Source organism: Apteryx mantelli, chromosome 5 (assembly GCF_036417845.1).
Source record: "Apteryx mantelli isolate bAptMan1 chromosome 5, bAptMan1.hap1, whole genome shotgun sequence".
Classification (NCBI taxonomy): domain Eukaryota; kingdom Metazoa; phylum Chordata; class Aves; order Apterygiformes; family Apterygidae; genus Apteryx; species Apteryx mantelli.
Window position 1 is genome coordinate 34,762,860 of NC_089982.1, and position 19,581 is coordinate 34,782,440.

Genomic DNA, 19,581 nt, shown 5'->3' on the forward strand with positions numbered 1-19,581 from the left:
ATGCAACTCCCAGGATTTCTCTGACAAGTTACATACACAAAGATGATTTTAAAATAGATGATTTGCTAACAGTCTGAAGTTTGCTAGTCTGAAGTACAAAATTAAAACCAGAACACTGACCAGGAGACAATGCAACAGATTAATATAAACAAAAATTTTGGTGAACTAATTTTATAAAGCACTCAAATTCAAAGAGGCAAATAAGTCTTTTCCTTTTTGTGTATATATCTGCTTCATCATGCCTCAAAATCATGACATGGTAAGAACTCAAGACTTGCAAGATCATACAATCATTGACAATTCAATTGGAAAATAAAACTACACTAAAATGGTAATAAACCTTCATACAGAATCTTTTCTCTCCAACTGAAACCCAACAGGGATCATTTTGAGATTTTTGGTGAAAATATACACTTTTAACTAACCAACACAATACTTACACTGGCAGAGAGCAGCTCTTTCTGAATATTCTATGGGATAAACAATATCATAGTGGTTTCCATTTGAGAAACACAGCAATACCTTAAAAAAAAAAATTAGGTTTTGCATCTCACTTGATTTTTAGTAGGAACAGTACTTTTTAAATGCCATTTAATGTGCTAACATGCTTTGTTGAATTTCAGTATCTCAAAGTATCAATAAAACGCTATCAAAAATTTTAGTGGGTGTCCTTTAAACCCAGTCAAGAATAATTTAATATAAAGGTAACTATGTGAGTCAGCACCATTAGTAAATTTTTTTTTTTAAAACAGAATTTTACATTAGTATGAAGGTATACTACACCCCGAATATGGAATATCTATTTAAAAAGAACAGCTATACATATCAACAGAATAGTTACCATAAATATATACAAAAGAAGTTATTTAAATTGAATTCTCAGAGCATTTCATTATATTGATTACTAGGTCTCAAATTAAATTATTTGGTGTTAATTACAATAGTCTTAATTCACTCTTTCAAAATAGCCTTAAATATTTTACCTTATCAGAAAAGCCATTTTCAGTTACATGTGAAGGAGAAGCATTTGGTTCCCGGTAGATTATGAAATCTTTCCTAAGAAAAAAAGTACTAATTAAAAATTCACATAAAAATACATTTCAGTAAAAACTACAATATTCCTAACAAGTCTGAGGACTATGCATAACCACAGAATACACTTACTGGGAAAGAATACTGAAGAATATTAGTGCAATTGTCTCTGGTCAGAAAAAGGTTTACATTTGTGAAATGTGTGTTCTCAACAAAAGTTCAAACAGCAAAATATTTACATTTGACAATATCAGTGTTTTGTGTTATGCTTCCGCTTTTCTGTGTGTGAAGTTTCTGGGCAATAATATGTCTTCTATGATGCACCTCAGCCTTCCCTCACACAAAGGGGAGCCCATGGTGCACCATAGCAGTTCTCAGCTAATAACATCACAGAAGAGACTTAGTATAGATGCAGCTAATAATAGTAAAAATACAGAATTTGTTTTTGTTCAAGCTATTTCTACTCCTCTCTCCCTGTCCAAGCATTAAAACTGCTTGCAAAGTTGCCATTCCATATTTTTACCCCTATATTCAGTATCCTCTTTTTTTCTTATTATACAAACCTGATTACTTGGGGGTTTTTTCCTTTTCAGTGGAGAAACTTCCAAAAGCACTTGTGCAACAGTACAATCATTATTAGTCCCAATTCAGCAACGTTTTCAGATACATAGTTTTTGATATAATTCATTTTTGATTGTTATATCAACTTTTTAAAAAGGATCCTATTTAGTGTTCCTAGAACATTTGCATATTATTCCATTTGCCTCAATTTGGAACTGGATTCTCATACACTGCCCCAAAAAATCTTTCTGTAACCATTCCCAGCCCAAGAAAGATGATGAAAGTTTAATTTGTACAAAGCAATAAAACACCTCAGAAAAGTGCAACAAAGAAGTCAGTAAGGTTGAGCAGAGAGTTCAATGTGTTTTCACTGTAACCAAACACGTTGGCTTACTACACTAAAATATACTAGCACAACATGCACTGAGCCAATGACAAGTAAAACACACTAATAAAATAGAGACAAATAGAGCAGCGTCCATAAAGAAAATGGCTTTGCAGTCCTGGAGAAATTCACAACATTTTGCCATTTGGAAATCCACCAGAACAAAGAGGAGGTTGGTTTTATCAAGAGAACCAGGAAATGCTGGCACTCTTCCGACAGTTGAGCAAATCATCTAGGCTACATCTGTACTAGCAAATTATACGTGCCCGAGAGCCCTTCTGGGCACTAAGGCCAGGTAACAGGGAATGGCCCACATCTATGCTAATAAACTCTTCTCACCTCCCAAAGCAAGTTCCCACAATCAGAACAGTCCATGCAACATTCAAGCTCCTGAACTGCACCCAGAATTGCTGGGGGGAACCCCTGTGACCTAGCTGCCAAAGCATGCTGAGGAGCATGCCGACAGCCCAACAGACTGTCCCCAGGCACAGCCTGAAGATCTAATACTGTACTTGTGTCCCCAGCACCTCCCAAAAAAAAAAAAAAAAAAAAAAACCCACCTTCCACATGTCTCACTGTTTTCATCTGTGGGGTGAAAAGAATCACAGAATGGTTGAGGTTGGAAGGGACCTCTGGAGATCATCTAGTCCAATCCCCCTGCTCAAGCAGGGTCACCTAGAGCACATTGCACAGGATTGCATCCAGGCGCGTTTTGAATATCTCCAGCGAAGGAGACTCCACAACCTCTCTGGGCAACCTGTTCCAGTGCTCTGTCACCCTCACAGTGAAAAAGTATTTCCTCATGTTCAGATGGAAGCGTCTGTGTTTCAGTTTGTGCCCGTTGCCTCGCGTCCTGTCACTCGGCACCACTGAAAAGAGTCTGGTCCCATCCTCTCGACACCCTCCCTTCACATACTTGTACACATTGATAAGATCTCCTCTCAGCCTTCTCTTCTCCAGGCTAAACAGGCCCAGCTCTCTCAGCCTTTCCTCATAAGAGAGATGCTCCAGTCCCCTAATCATCTTTGTAGCCCTTCGCTGGACTTGCTCCAGGAGTGCCACATCCCTCTTGTACTGGGGAGCCCAGAACTGGACGCAGTACTCCAGATGGGGCCTCCCCAGGGCTGAGGAGAGGGGGAGAATCACCTCCCTCCACCTGCTGGCAACACTCTTCCTGATGCACCCCAGGATACCATTGGCCTTCTTGGCCACAAGGGCACATTGCTGCCTCATGCTTCACTTGGTGTCCACCAGCACTCCCAGGTCCTTCTCTGCAGAGCTGCTTTCCAGCAGGTCGACCCCCAACCTGTACTGGTGCATGGGGTTATTCCTCCCTAGGTGCAGGACCCTGCACTTGCCTTTGTTGAACTTCATGAGGTTCCTCTCCGCCCACCTCTCCAGCCTGTCCAGGTCTCTCTGAATGGCAGCACAGCCCTCTGGTGTATCGGCCACTCCTCCCAGTTTTGTATCGTCAGCAAACTTGCTGGGGGTGCACTCTGTCCCTTCATCCAGGTCACTGATGAAGCAGCTGAACAAGACTGGACCCAGTACTGACCCCTGGGGGACACTGCTAGCTACAGGCCAAGAACCTCTCCTGCATTTTAAAATGGATAATACACTGTAAGAAAAGACATCCAGATGGCTCAGTTTCCGTTCCTCTTGGGATGAAACCAGCAAGAATAGGGTCCAATGTTACATAGGTTTTGCTGGACTTGAATTGCTGGACTTAAGGTGCCAAAAGAAATTGGTCTGTTGTCTTCAAATGAGAGAACCGAAGCATACTTTTTGATAAGCTGGACTGAATCCGTATAGAACGTGAAGTTGCAGTGTTGGAAGATAGCCATCATCAAGGGTATCAGTCCAGCATACTTCTTCAAAATGGGCTTAGAAAATTTTATTGCTGCAAACTAGGTTTTGGTCCTATGCAGTGACTGCTTTCCCAGGTGAAATAACTCTGCCTTATTACCTTTAAGATAATTAAAAATACTATAAATAAAGAGCTGGGCTGATACAGTTCAGTAAATTTAGAATTTAAAATATTTTATTTTGTTGGATTAAGAAGCATAAAATGTCAGATGGGAAATAAAGTAACAAATACAGGAAAAGCCACAACTGATATTGACAGGACAGGTTATTTCCCTTTTATTTTCTAAAAAGTGAACGAGACTGCAAATCTTGGCTATTTTTTTCTGCTGCCATAATCAATCTCTGTCATGATCCTAACTTATTTTTTTCTATTTATCTTTGCACATAATCCTCCCTTTGAATTTTCTGCTCAGCAATCCATCTGTTCCTTCAATTTCTTCCTTGCTCACACTAGCAGAAGTTTAATTAGTCTTGCAAAACTATTAAGCATACTCACAGGCACAGTTTTGGAAGGGAAAAAAAACAAACTTTCTGACACACACCTCAGAAAAGTAGTTGCGAGGGGAACAGAATTTCATGGCTCAGGGGGCCACCTGCTTCAGGGAGATACAAAAATTTACTAGATAAATTAGACTTGTGACACATCTGAGGAGTAAAACTATTCACACTCCATTTCTGTCTTATGCTTGAGAACTCTGAAACTCTCTTCTTCATTTGGAATAGAACAGGAAATTTAAACTTGTTCTTCTTTCCTTCAGTCTGCCAGCAAGAAGGAAGGGAAACAATTCCTTCCCTCCACCCCCATCACCATTCCTACTTTCCCAGAGCTACAAAATTGCATTTTTAATAGAAGCCAGTTCTCCCAAAACAAATTATGGTAGGAACAATTCTTACATGTTCAACTCTGCAGTGAAATATCTGTAGTTGCAGCTATGCCACATGCCTCCCCATGTTTCTAATGGAGATAGAAAATATTTTTCTTAACCTGTATTTGTCTCAGTATTAATTTATCAACCGCGGTCCTGGATGCCAATATACCATGACTTCAAAATAAACTTTGCTTCTATTTCATCAGAACAGTTCTCCCACGACCAGAGATACAAGAAACAGATGGACAAACCCATCCAGTTCTGATGCAACCAAGCATGAAACTTTGTTGACTTAAATTGAGGCGCATCTCTCTACACCCTGGCTCTGTCTAAATATCAGACCCTCCCTCCACACATCTCTTGAGCCAAGTCTTACTCTCACTTTCAGTCCAGTTCTCTTCCACTCATCCAGCACATGCAACTCTGAATAGTCCCATTAGGCACATAAAATACAATCAAGCATAAAACTTCATGCAATTTCCTGCACTTCACACTCAGCTAAGTACCTGAAAGTAATATTTCATTTAACTAGTTTGTTTCTCTCATGTCAATTGTCTGCTCAAGGGTTAAAGCACAACAACAAAGTCATTAATTTACAGTAACCATTTTGAATCACTGAATTTTCCAACTGGTTTACAAACAGCAGAAAGAGAAGCTATTATACATAGGCTCTTTCTCTTGCACAGTAATTAGAAACCAGTTACTATAAAAGTATAGCTACTTTGTAAAGTAAGATTAGCATATAGGATTATATTTACTAAAAATACACCAGCAAAACTTCATCACCAAGAGGAGAGTTTGTCTGTGCACAACAGCTGAAACATTTCTTAAGCTTAACTCAGCCTATGGACCTCAGCAAATTCATACTATTTATCAGTCCTGAAGAAAACAGAATAAGCTACTGCAGTACACCAGGTAGCCTTATAGCAGTACACATACCTTCACGCTAGGGGATGTATGAGAATGGCTTTAGCATACAGCCTACAATAACTCATATCAGTAAATGACATCACAGAGATTGTATGGAGGGAATAAAGAAATGGGTAAAGACCACATCTTAGTAGAAGGGTTATTATTAAAAACTTGGTGAGAAACAGCAAGAGGAGAAGAAAAGCAATTGTAATGGGAAAAATTATGATATGAAGATTAAAAAAAATACAAACAGTATGACTCTACCCATACGTAGCTGTGCAGGTGAGACATGTGACATTATTGCAAACCTATATTCAAATCCCAGATTAGATGTCATTTTCAGAGCTCACTTTCTATTTTTATTTAATACCTTGACAGCTGCAAGTATTTTTTTTTATATATATAGGCACACACACTCTCTTAATATATACATATAAAATGCATAATATATACACATTTTATACACTTAATATATAAGTGTATAACTTTCTGTAGAATATTAATGCAATATGTTGTCATATCTTTTGTATTCCAACTGGTTAATTAACAAAACAACCAAACTGGTTGAAAAGCTAGCTCATCATAACAGAACTCAATAAAAAGTATTTAAATTTTTTCTTACTTGTACATAAGAGAAAGGGCACTTATTTCTACTTGTCCAACCCATTCCTGTATTAAAAAATAAAATCAAGTTCAATCAAATAAACAATTATTGTACTTATGTGTAGTTAAATAGAAACAAGGAATCATTATCAAAAATTAATATATTGACACTGAGCCTGGATTTCAGCCAAGATACTTTGATTGTATTAAAAGGCATTTTGAAATAACAATAATTATTCCAGTAAGGGTAATGTTTAGAAGTTAGAGTTTTTTCCAGTGTAGAAACTGCTCTGTATAAAAACAGAACTAAGAACAGCTACATAAGTGCAGAGCTATAATTAAGAAGTATGACTTTGAAAGATGACATAGTATTTTTAATCTTTCTTTTGTTAAACTTAGACAAGCAGAAGGCTAGTGTATCAAAAGTGATTTTTGATAAGAGTGTTACATTTATTGAGTGCTTTTTAAGTTAATCTCTTCCTTCAAAACTGTCTGGTTTTGTGGGCTTTAAACTAAAGAACAACTGGAACAAGAAACTTGTGGATTAAGTCTTCTGCCTAAAACAGACAACTAGCATACAAGTATCTTGACACAGACAGGTGAAGTGCTCCTAAACAAAGTGGACAGACCACTTCCAAACAGCCAAAATAATACTGTAGTAGTTAAAGTTGCATTTTTGATGCAAGCAGCTGTATATTGATACCTAAAGGACCAAAAAACTCTGCCTTTTAAAGCTGCTAAACAGTGAAGTGTCAATAACACTGTAATCCAGACTCAAGTCATTAGAAGTTTGTTGCTTTCATTACCATGCTTCAATTTCTAGGATGGGAAAAACTTAATAAAATATATGTACAGAATCACAGAATGGTTGAGGTTGGAAGGGACCTCTGGAGATCATCTAGTCCAATCCCCCTGCTCAAGCAGGGTCACCTGGAGCACGTTGCACAGGATTGCATCCAGGCATGTTTTGAATATCTCCAGAGAAGGAGACTCCACAACCTCTCTGGGCAACCTGTTCCAGTGCTCTGTCACCCTCACAGTCAAGAAGTTTTTCCTCATGTTCAGATGGAACTGCCTGTGTTTCAGTTTGTGCCTGCTGCCTCACGTCCTGTCGCTGGGCACCACTGAAAAGAGTCTGGCTCCATCCTCTTGACACCCTCCCTTAAGATATTTGTACACATCACATTTGTACAAACAAACCCTATCTTTAAAAAACAGGAAAAAATATAGTTACTAGATTTTGCAATGCTGTACTAGTCTTGTTCTCCAGCTTATATGAATTGTTAAGTCCCTAGTAAACGCAACTAAAATAATATCAATTCTATTTTAAATCAACATCTTTGCAACAGCCCATGACTATTGTTTCTAACATTCTGTACATCAGTAACTTTCTATTCATCACCTAGTCCTTCATTCAAGACTGGCTTAAAGAAAACGCTAGTCAGGTTTTTGGGTTGTGTGGGTTTTTTTGTTTTGTTTTTGCATTTGCAGAGGCTAGAAACATTTGGATAAGCATTTCATGGAAAAAGAAATGTTTAAATCAAGATAACAGAAAACCCCATATCCTTTTGCAATAGGGAACGTATATACGTATACACGTAATGCAAAGACTTCTTAAGCTCAGTCAACAACTTTTGAGGGGGGAAAAAAAAAAAAAAAATCAAATTACCTATCAACATCAACAAAAGTACCACTTTCTATTATTAATCAAGTTTAACATACCTGTGGGTTTTCCAAACATTTTAAGTACTCTTCAAATGGCCCCTCTATGAACTGTATTTTCAAAAAAAAAAGTACAAATTGATTGTTATTTTTATTAGCATAGCATGCAGGATCCTTAGTCTATGACCCACTGCACCAATTGTAAAACACCATTAGAAACTTAAGACAACTCTGTCCTCAAAGAGCTCACAATCTAAATATAAAGCAAAGCAGAACAAGGGAATAAATGGTCAAAAATATAGATCCGAGTTCCAGACAGCAAGATTATCAACAGCTTTTGGAGTTGTCACAGCAAAAACGGCGTTCAGCAGGCAAAGGGTAATCCAAACGAAAGCAAAGATACTGTCAAGTAGATGTTGTGAGGAATTTGTCCCGGGCATGCAAAGCGTCACAGGAGGGAGCATATGCACACTTATTCAAGAATTTTGTTAATAAAAATTGGCAGCTATGGACAATCAGAAATGGGAGTCATATTTTTATAGAACTTAAGTAGTGATATGTATAACGTAAGCAGGTCATAAAGGACACTGGAAGTAAAGGCAGTTATGTTTGAAGCAATATAGAAAAGGGAAGCCAATGAAAGGATGCGAACAGAGGAGTGACATTTTAAGAGAGAAGCTAAGAAAGCAATCTGTTCAGCTACCCGTGACACATATGAAAAGGGCATACTGTTTCCAAACAATCTGCTTGATTTAGCTAAATATAAAGATCCACAGAGGCCCAAATAAAGAAGTACTTCCGGTTATGAACTCAAGTTACAGGTGGGATGGCCTCTCTATCCATAGTGATTAAAAAAAAAAGGTAATAAGGAAAACTAAGTGGAGTAATGAGATTGAGAGTGTTACTTAAGCCGTTCTGAACTTGGGTTGACACTGCTGTTCATGAGGAGCATCAAAAAGTCTGGCCAAAAATTTTAATTTAGACAGAACAATCAGGTGCTGAGTAAAAAGGTGAGACGTCAGCATAGACAGGAGTTGTTGTGCATGCATGTATGTTGAAATTAAATGACCTAGAGATAATGTATAGAAGGAGAAACAAAGGAGACCAGAAAGGGCTCATAGAAAATTGGAGAGAGAAAAAGAAAACAAAGAGATGACAGACAGCAGCAAAGATAACACTTCAAGAAAGGATGAGGATGAAGTTTGTGGCTACTTTGGTTATAGCAGTATCAATGGAATGAAAGAGGCAGAAACCCAGGCTGAAACGGTTATAACAGACTTGGAAAAGATGAACTTCAATTAGTACTGACAGTACATGTCAGTAGAGCTTAACTACTAAGAAGGCAGATGAGACAACAGTTGAAGAGACAAGGAGGATAAGGTATATTTTTTAAAGAGAGAAAAGTAAACAATGCTGTATTAGAGGCAAAATAGAAAGTACAGTAAGAGATGAGAAGAAAAGGAGATCAGCAGGGCAGAAGTGTAGTATCTGAAGGAGTAGGAACACGAGGAAATGAGAACAGACATGAAAACACCTCAACCCTACACATGAAACACCTATTCTGAAAAGCATAATTAATTTTTTAAAAAGAGGCTCTTTCAGAAGGGCAGTGAAGATGGGTAGAAGAGAGGTCACGTCACACCTAGGTCAAGTTGGGGGCGAGGGGCTAGATTTTATACACATGGAGACTGGAAGTTTGGGAAAGGAGCGAGACCATGACAGCAAAAACAGCTAGGACACACATTCAGCTGACAAGATGGCAGAACAGAGGGGAGGGGAAAAAAAAAAAAAAAAACACCACACACACACACACACACACACACACACACACACACCCCCCAAACCCCACACATTTAGTCAAGAAGCCAGCGGGTCATTGTATTTCCAAGAGCTACACAATGCAACAGGACTAGATGAGCAGATATTGAAGTGAATGGAGTAATTCTGGAGTGAGAGAGAGGGATGAAAGAGTCAGCAGTGCAGGGAAAAAAAAAAGTGGGGGAGAGATCTAAGAGCTGATAAGTCAACAAATGGACTGGAAGCAAAGGAATCAAACACTCCTTCTGGCAAATGAAAATAGTTGAGGCAGAACTGCATTCTTTCAGAAAGGTTCACTATATTTTACCTTCTTTCCTAACTTCCACATTATTAACAGTGATTAGTCACATCTGAGCACAGGGCAGCTTGTCAGAAATTCTAACAAATACACATATCTTCCTTCCTATTTACCTTCTCTTCCTTATGCCAAAGGGCATATAAGACAGCCTTATTTTAATCTGGATCCAGGTAAATTTAGAACAGAAAAAAAGACAACCTGAGCAAAATTCCTTCAGTAACAAATACATATACCCTGTTTTGGCTACCTTGGAAATTAATTTAATGGTACATATACTGGAACACATTTAAATACAAACAGGAGCACTATTATTTATTATCACTCCTTTAAAAAAAAAAGAAAAAAAATGTATATTGTTAGCACTGATGACATTGGCCAAATATAGATGAAAATGATATTTTATGTCCATGGTTGTGGAAGGAGAAATTTGTTGCACATGTTTAGGAGGAAAAACCCACAGTGGTGATACTTAATAAATTACAGACCCTGAAAGAAGTTTCATTAATCTCATTAGTCAAATCCCTCATTTATTGTAAAAGCAGTTAATTATCACAATAAAAACAATTTGTGATTTTTAATAAAATAAGTACATTATACTAAAATAAAATCTATTCAGATTTTGATAGCATCATTGCAAACTATTAGAGTTTAAAGTGTTTGTTTTGTTTTTTTAAATGAACATTAGAGTTCCTATTCTTTCCACCCCCCTAGTCCAAGCAGTACAGGTCTTTCTCTAAGCTTATGAAAATGAGCTACTACCACATGAGTCAGCTAACTTAAGGGGCACAAACTTTAAAAAGCATCAGCTAGCACACAGCTACAATGAACTCTACACTTTAGAAGAGTGGAAGGAATAAAACAAGATTTTTAAATACTCAGGAGGAAGAAGAAAATACATATACACTTACTGCTTCAAATTTCTCTCTATTTTTCCGAAGATAGTCTACACAAGCCATCCTAACATCAATATGCCGAGACTGACAGTGTAACACCTACAAAGGGAGAAATGGAAGAAAATGACACTAGTTCTTATGATTTTTGAGAAAAGATCATAAATAACCAATTTCTTTATGCTAAATACTGCTTGGAAATAGCCTGTTTTTATTTCTAAGAATATTTAAAACATATTTATTCAAAAATGAAATATTTATGCAAGTAAAACCTCAGTTACTTAGCCAAAATTAATTAACAGCAGAATTCACAAATATACTGAATTTAAACATTCAATTCTAGGAAGCTTTACTGAGAGAAGGAAGTAGAACAGCATTTGTTGTCATTCTCTGACCTCTTTGTAAATGGCTTTGGTTAGTTGATGAAATAAGTTTTTGTTACTGTGGGAAGGAATGAAGAAATCAATTACCAACATGTACTTGTCAAAATGAAATCCAACCAAATCTAGAAGAGTACAGTGTTACATTCCCTTGATTTAAGGGGTGTAGCTCTGTTATCCAAACACTTTTTTGGAAGCCAGGAATTCAGAATCCAATACAACACCTGCATTCTATCCTCTATTCAAATCTCCACCAGAAAATACTGCTTTAATCATGGGCTCAGAATTACCTCCAGCATGATTTTGTCTGCATTCCCACTACAATACAGGGAAGTTCCAGTCAATTTAAATTGCAGCATCTCTTGCAACCCTTATGCACTACCGTCAAATTAAAACACTTCCAAATTCAGATCAGAATGTTTTTCTGTATGAAGGGCACAGGGATGAGGACGATCTGTGGATAAACACCTACTGACTTTGAATTCAAGACCCTTTTTTTAAACAAAATGAGAACCAAATGTTAAAAATTTAAGGGGAAGTTTTAAAAAAAAATTCTCACTGGATTGAGGGGGAAGTATCCTCTTTGTATATCAGTGAAAAACATCACAAGATCAATGCATTCATTAACATAAAAAAGTCACTTTCAGAACAATAATGTTTGCTTGCCTGAAATTATAAAATTTAGTGGAGAAAGCAGTTAAAAAGCGAACTGTGTATTAGCATAGGAACTTGGGCTCTCTCAAACAGAAGCACTAGAGCTCCCACTGCTGTTTGTTTGTATTTAAGACAAGATGACACTGTCACTTTTTTCCTTTAAGTTACACTGAAATGGGAGAGGGCGAATTCAACAGGAAGAATAAGATAAATTGTTCGCTTTCTCTAATTTTACAATACACCACTTAACACAACTAAGAACAAGGCTTTTACACTCCTCCTGCTAAGTTCAGTTTCCTACAGTTTTATATAAAGCTATTCTTCCCAAATGCTGAAATCTTACATGAAAAATGGGGTGGGGGGGAGGTGTCAAAACTTAAAAGCTAACATTTTCTTAACGGTACATGAATGTTGTACACACGGAATGTCTCTCTCCTTCAGAGACTGCTCTCTTTTCTTGGCACACGACTGTGTCACCTTAACCTATATTTGTTTGCATTTTAACATTAATTATCACCCACTAATGAGATCCTCCACTTCCCACGCTTTTGTGCAAAGCAGCTTTGTTTAAAGCACTAGTTACCTGCTCTGCCACAGCTCTGAAGAGACAAGATCCATCCTTGGCAACTCTCTTTCTATACAAGCCCTGAGATCGCAAGTAGCGGTCCATAGAAGCGTCCCCAGGAGTGTCTGTGCTGCTGCCTTGATGACTCTGCTCCCCGCCATCTGGTTTACCTGCCGCCTCCATGTTTACTGCTGAACGCTGCAGATGCTTGCTGCACCTCTCCTAACCCCACATGGTAATGCAACCCACCGAGCAGCTCTAGGGCCAGGTGAAGGAAAACGCAGCAGGTGGGGGTGGAGAGTGCTAGCCTCTCTCTCAGCACTGGAGATAGCAGCAGCAACAGGAAAAGCAGCCAGCTTCACGTTATCTACTTGCATGTGGAAATCACGGAGAGAAGAAGCTTTCACTGCACAGCCTGGACTTTTAGCCCCCTAAAAGAACGTCGCTCGCAGGCTTCTCTAGAGGGCCTAGCAGCAGCTCCTGGAAGGCGCTCCAGCAGGGTCCCGATCCGACCTCTTTCTCCAGGCAGCGATTCCCGGCGTTTGCGTAGATGTAGCACGCACTCGGGCTGCAAGGAGGAAAACAAAAGAGAAAGGACATGTGCTACTACCGGAAAAAAAAAAAAAAAAAAAGTGCAAGCTGGAGTTTATTTTCACTTTAAGCCGGGAGCCGGGCGCTTCTGGGAGCTGTAGTTCCGGAGGGGCAGGAAGCGGGAGCTGCCCCGGCTGCCCCCATGCCCGTCGCCCCGACACGAAGCGCCAGCGCCGCTTTCCTGCCTGCGGCCGAGCCCGGCCGCTCCACCAGCGCTTCCCAGGGCCGGCTGCGCACCCCCGTGCCTGCGGCTCTAGCAGCCGGGGCTGTCGCACCATGCAGAACAGGACTTCTTCATGTGTGTGACACTGCATTATGCCATAGCTTGGTAGCTGTAGCCACACCGGCATGTCCACAGTCTAACCCTCCCCCCATTATATATAAAAAAATTTTTTTTTTCCCTCAACAGATTAGACGGTAAGATTATTTTTGAAACCCAGCCACAGGAAGACGGAAGAAGCAGCAGGATAGTAAAAACAGGATTAAAAAAAAAAAAATCACCTCTATTCAATATTTCTTTTAGCAGCAAGCAGCAACAAACATGGTTTTTTATTACAGTAAGTTACCTAAATTTTGCATGGCATTTCAGGGACAGGCCTTAGAAGTTGGGGGAAGGAAAGATTTTGGTGCACAAAATCTGACAAGGAAGGCAGCTTTCCAAATGTGTAAGACTTTTTTACTGTAGATTTGTAACCTACCTAAGGGGAAAGCTAGAAAGCTCTCAGTAACATGAGTGGTAAGTAAAATGTTACCAGTTACTCTTTAGTTTAAATTAACAGATTTTGAAGTCAGAAAGAGTGGGGAAGCAGGAAGGAATGACCTTTCTGGTCACTGAACTTAAGGTAGACACTATGAGAAACCCCAAGAAAACTCCTTATCCCCTCACCCCACCTCCTTTTGCTACCACCCTCAAAATTCTCTTTTCTGACTGTTATAGGAAAATCCTAATTTTTACTTTCAGCCAACAGAAATAAGGCCAGGGAAGGCTACGACTGAAGCTGTGATGTGATCTGTATGCAATAATAGCTGATTGGATAGGCAGGAGTTACAAGCCAGGCTGAGTACTGTAGTAGCTCTGCACAAGCAGTATCAAACTTCTTTTTCCTAAGAGGCCCAGGTTTGCCAGCAAGGAGCTGGTCTACTGGAAACAGAAGCAATCTCCCAGAGGTCTCTGTAGGCAAGGAGCACAGAAAAGGAGAGAAGTGAAAGGAAAGCCCTGATGACACCTGGGGCTCTAAGACACAGGGAGCTGGTTAAGCAGTGAGGGGATTATAAGGCCTTTAAGACAGGGAGTGTGAGGTATAAACACTAGTGAGGGACTAAAGGGAAAGCTCAAACTTCTCCCCAAAAGGTGGAAAAAGTCCAGTGCAATGCTGAACTATAAACAATTGCTGGCACTGACTCAGCTACCATATTTGCTTAAGAAATTAAAGATAATAGATTCCTGCATGTGACAGTTGCTTCTTCCGTAGATTTAGGTGGTAAGACTAGATGCTTTTGTGAGGTATCAAACTTGTGTCCAGTTACAGAATTTCTTAGGAATATTCCATTTTTCCTCATTCTATTAGTCACCTTCAGTGCCAAAAGTATCCTCTAATGTTCACAAATTTGTCTTCCCTCATATTTGAGCCTTTTGTCACTACGATTCAGACACCAGTTAGAGGAAAGGCAAACGTGTTTCATCATGTCTGTTAGACTCAAGAGTGCCTTTATACGTGAGGTCACTCAAAAAATAAGATCATTATATGTGACAGAATGCAAATGTAGTTCTGGTAAGTGAATAAACTGATAATATTAGAGCCATAGTTGTCAGTTCCCCCAAAGCCTCGTCTTTTTGTGTCTAAATCCTGAAGTCGATCAGGCAATGATCATCCACACAGATTTTTGCTCATGTACTGCTATAGAAGAAGCCATTTATTTCTAAAAAGGTGAAGTTCCCACTGAAAAAATCTGGTCAGTACATGCACAATTTCAAAGGCATATGGAGAAACACATCAATCAAAAGGCACCTGAAACCCTTCAACATTAAAATGAATGCTCCCTCAAGGTAAGGATGACCAAGTTATAACTCAGGTGGCTAATCAGCAACTAGTTTTGTAAACACCTTCAACCAGTGCTGTCACCAAAAACAGCAGTTCCAGCCACTGGTGGTTCCTCTGCACCAACCGCTAGTGACGGCACAGTCAGCTCAGGAAACTGACTCAAGCTAAGAACTTTTTTTTATTATTATTTTTAAACCAAGATCAGCTTTATGATTCAATTCACTGCCTGGCTGTGCCAACACCTGGGCCAGCACCAGGGAGCAAGGACACCCAACGGTGGTGCGTGACCACCTCCACCCGCTTCACACGTTCCTGAAGCCGCAACCTTGAAGAGAGGAGAGCAGCTCTGGGCCAGTCTCACGTGCACCCTTTCCCGCTCCAGACAGCGCAGATAACCACCCCCCCCCATCCTTCCAGCCGGCAATCTCGCAGGGGGCACTCGGGCGAGCAGGGGTCGGGCACCCACCGGGGGGCGCGGGCGGCCCCGGGGCCTGCCGCCGCCGCCGCCAGGCTCCCAGCCCGCCGCAAAGGCAGCGGCTTCCCCGGCCCGGCCGCCTTTGCCCCGGGGGCGGATCGGCGCGGGCCGAGCCCGCTCAGCGCGCCCCGAGGGGCCCAGCCCGCGGCGCGGGCACACGCGGACGAGTTAACCGCCCCCAACCGCCGCCGGGCGGGCCCCGCACCCCTCCCCCACCCCTCCCCCACCCGCTGACTGGCACTTACCGAAGAAGGGGCGGGCGCGCTGCCCCTTCCCCCCCCGCCGACAACAGCTCGCGGGAGCGGCGGCGCCGCCTCCTTCCCGCCTCGCCAGGGCCCCGGCGGCGGCGCAGGCACTTCAATCTCCCGCGGCGGTCGCTCTGCGATGATGCGGCCACGGCCAGCCCCGTCCCGGTCTCGCCCTCCCGCCTCGCCACTTCTCATCACTCTTCTACACACGCACGCGCGCGCGCGCGCACCCACACCGCTCCCCCCCCCCCGCCCACGGTTGGTTTGTCCCACCGGCCACACCTGTGCGTGTGGCTGTGGCTCGTACCATTTGTCGCAAAGGGGAGGAAGGAAACAGCCGGTGAGAAGCCCCAGGTGCTCTGGGAGGAAGCGGCACGTGGCGTCGGCTTCCCCTGAGGATTTTTTTTTGCCGATGGGCGGCTTTAAGGAAGCGGGTGGTGCCGAGGCGAGAGGCAGTCGCCGGCGCGTCCCCCTGTCCCCCCTGCAGTGGGCTTGCAGTGGTACCGCCCAGGAACGTTGTCCCTTCCCCCCACAGCGCCGGTCCCCGCGCTCGGCTGTGCCCGCGGCGGGGGGGGGCGCGTGTCCCCGCCCGCCCCGGCATGCGGGGGCGCGTGGGGTCGGGTTCAGCGCGGGGAGCGCGGTGTCGGAGCTCGTCTGCGCCGTGCGGGCTCTGGCTGCCTAATTATAGCGGTGTGGTTAACGCGCAGTTCGAAGCGTGCTGCTGTGCGATCCCCTCCCCGCTCCGCGGAGGCACCCGGTTCCGCGAGCGGGAGTGGGGCTGGTTTTCCCCCGGTGTCGTTTAAAGCGTCTCCGAAACAGGCGGCTTGAGGCGCCGCGGCGGCTCCTCCGCACAGCCAGGCCGAGAAAGCGGCGTGTCTCGTGTCCCCGTTCCCCGTCTCCCCCCCCGGATCTGCTGACACGGACGAAAGAGTGAGGCTGCAACTTTGACTTAAGATGCCTTTCTGTGCTTTGAAGGGAGGGCGCGAAAGCCGCAGGCGCGGGATGGATCCCTCTTAACGCTGTTTGTGTGAACAAGCCGCATGAATTTGGCCTAGTTACAAGCCGCCCCCCATCACCCCGGGGAAGGGGGACCCAGCGCCGCGCGGGAGCTGTCGTTGGAGCCGCCCGCCAGGCCCTGCCTAACGGCCGCCCGCGGGGGGAGGGGGCTCCCGCTGGCCGCCCCTGCGGCCAGGGCTCCTCAGGGGGGTCAGTCCCCCCCTCGACAGGCGCTGTCGTTTAAATCAGGGTCGGGAGCATCCCCCGGTGTCCCGAGAAAGCGAGGTCTGTCCCCTGCCGCAGGCTCCGTGCGGCCCCGCACAACAAATTCACATTTTTTTTAACAAAATGCTTATTTAAGCTAGGAACTCATCACTAAAACATATTATCAAGCCAAAAACATTTAGTGGGAATTAATAATAATAATTAAAAAAGGCACTTAAATTTAACTAGGATAAATACTAATGATGACTATAAAGTCTGGCACTTAAGGACACACAGTAAAAAAAAATCACAATGTGGCTGGTTTAAAAAAATCTTTTTAGGTTGCGTATTTGCTTAACAGTTCATTATGAGGTTTTTAACTTTGTCTGGAATGATCTTTTTTGGTGGAAATAGAATATTGGGTTGTGTAAACCATTAGATAACCAGCAGGTTATGTAAACTGATCGAGCAAGGCCTGATTCAATATACCTTTTCTATGTGTGTTAAAGAGGCTGTTAGCATGTGAACAGTACTTTTGAAGACAGTAGGCTTAAAAATAACCCAGTGAGAGTTGGTTATCAATATCTGGTCTTATGTTTCCCAAGCTGTAGTTCACTATACATTTAAGCTGATAGTGCCTCAGAAAGAAACAACACTTTGCTGCTGCTGGCTGCTTGGTCCTGTCCCTGCTCTGTGCCTGCCTTTGTGCAGGCACACAGGTTCATACAGCTAGACAGTGAAGTACACTGAGGAAAAAACTCACCTGGCTGACAGCTAAGCTTCCCCTGCCCCAAGCCCCATGATATTTTTCAGCAAGATCAGCCCTCCAAGCCGTTTTGTTGCGCACTTGCTACACAAACACCAGTGCAAGAGGGAGAGAAGTATGGGGGTGGGAATGAGCATACAGGCAAACAGGTGACAGGTTTTGGTTCTAGTGTACTGCCAGGCTAAATCTATGCCAGATTTCAGCCTGAGAGACTGACAGTGTTGTAGTTAAGCTAGAGTTATCCCAAACCCTTTCTACCAAGTCTGAACAGCATATTCAAAGGTTTAGTTTAATTCCTTTTTGGTAAGGTTGTGCTCCATCAGATGAATAGATCCTGAGCATTTAAAAAATCTTGTTTTATTCCTTCCACTCTTCTAAAGTGTATTCTGTTGTTTGTAAGAGTATTCATTGTAGCTCTGTGTACTAGTTGATGCTTTTTACAGTTCGTGCCCCTTAAGTGAGCTGACTTGTGGTAGTAACTTATTTTCATAAGCTTAGAGAGAGACCTGTACTGCTTGGATTAGGGGGGTTGAAGAGTAGGAAATTGGTTTTAGACTCTTTTGTGAATCTTTAAAAGTTCTTACCCAGGGTGTGCTCATACTGATACCTGCAAAACAAAACAGTTGCTCTTCTCATGCAGAAGCTTTGAAAAAATATGCACAAAATACTATAACAGTAAATAAAACAGTAAATAAGAGGTACTGTTACCTGGTGATAAGAAAATGATACTTTTTCTGTCATCAGAGGTAGCTTAAGTAGTTCAGTCCAACATTTAATTGAGTCAATAGAAAGATTTCCATTGACCTTAGTAGGTGATGGATCAGGTTAAAGAGGGATGAGAGTATGTTCAACAAAAACAATTTTCTTTATGGATCTGTGTGTGTTGACAAACTTATTTTTAATTCTGTTGATAAAGAATAGGCCAGATTTCATGTTTGTCTTGCAGAATAGCTTGATGTAATAATAGCAGAGTATAGTAGTGGTTGCATTACTTCTGGATGCTATTTATAGCTGACTGGAAGTTTGTGCTATATGCACAATTGAAAGATCATACACTCCCAGTATTACAAACCTTCATTACATCTCAAGGGGCTGCAGAAATGCAGTCTACTTAAGTTTGAAACTAGTATCCTTCAAAAAAAGTACTCATCGTGTAACATTTTGCCTTCTCCAGTGTTTTGGTCAATGCTATAACTCCTGGTCTATTACTTTAGCTGCTTTGGTTCCATGTATTAAATCCATGTATGTTTAATACAGTGTCAGATTCAAGGTGCTTAACATTTCAAGCCAGCATTCCTTAAAAATGGCATAAAACTTTCAACTAATGTCACAGTAAACAACTTAACTTAGTTTCACAGCACAACAGAGCAAGCAATAGAAGGGCTGGTTTGAGTCTGTGGAATGAATTCCTGTGAGAGCAACTAATTACAACCACTGTCCCACAAAGAATGAAAAAGACAGGATAAAAGAGCTGCGCATGACCTAATGGTCACATTTCTTAATTCACTACCAAAAGTATTTTTGACGCTGCAGTAGTAGGTGCAGTCTGAGATTTTGTCTAGAATATACTATTATAGTCCTGAATTTGTGTTGGATTTCTCATACTGAATGGTAATCATTTGTCTGAGAAAAGTGATAAAAAGCACATTGTGGTAAAAGTTGTTCCTCCTACCCTTGCAAAACACTTCTTCATTAAAATCTGTTGAAGATGTTGGTCTGAAGTCACAGGTTTGTTTAGTCAAGAAATACTAAGAGGTTGGGCAA

At 41.7% G+C, this 19,581-nt stretch overlaps 1 protein-coding gene across 5 annotated transcripts in view; it reads right to left on the bottom strand.

Moving 5' to 3' along the window:
• OTUD4 (OTU deubiquitinase 4) overlaps positions 1–15,888 on the bottom strand; it is a 36,755-nt gene extending 20,867 nt beyond the window's left edge. For 3 of the 5 annotated variants that reach the window (XM_067297778.1, XM_067297780.1, XM_067297776.1), the window contains exons 1-8: positions 15,849–15,888; positions 12,514–13,063; positions 11,292–11,337; positions 10,915–10,998; positions 7,951–8,001; positions 6,248–6,294; positions 984–1,056; positions 441–522 (exon numbers count right to left, since the gene is read on the bottom strand). In XM_067297778.1, the coding sequence (XP_067153879.1) occupies positions 441–522; positions 984–1,056; positions 6,248–6,294; positions 7,951–8,001; positions 10,915–10,998; positions 11,292–11,337; positions 12,514–12,656 (526 nt within the window). In that variant the 5' untranslated portion in view covers positions 12,657–13,063; positions 15,849–15,888. Of the gene's footprint in view, positions 1–440; positions 523–983; positions 1,057–6,247; positions 6,295–7,950; positions 8,002–10,914; positions 10,999–11,291; positions 11,338–12,513; positions 13,084–15,848 lie in introns of those variants that run through there. The other 2 variants (XM_067297779.1, XM_067297777.1) reach the window with 2 other exon arrangements.
• Positions 15,889–19,581: the final 3,693 nt, after the last annotated feature.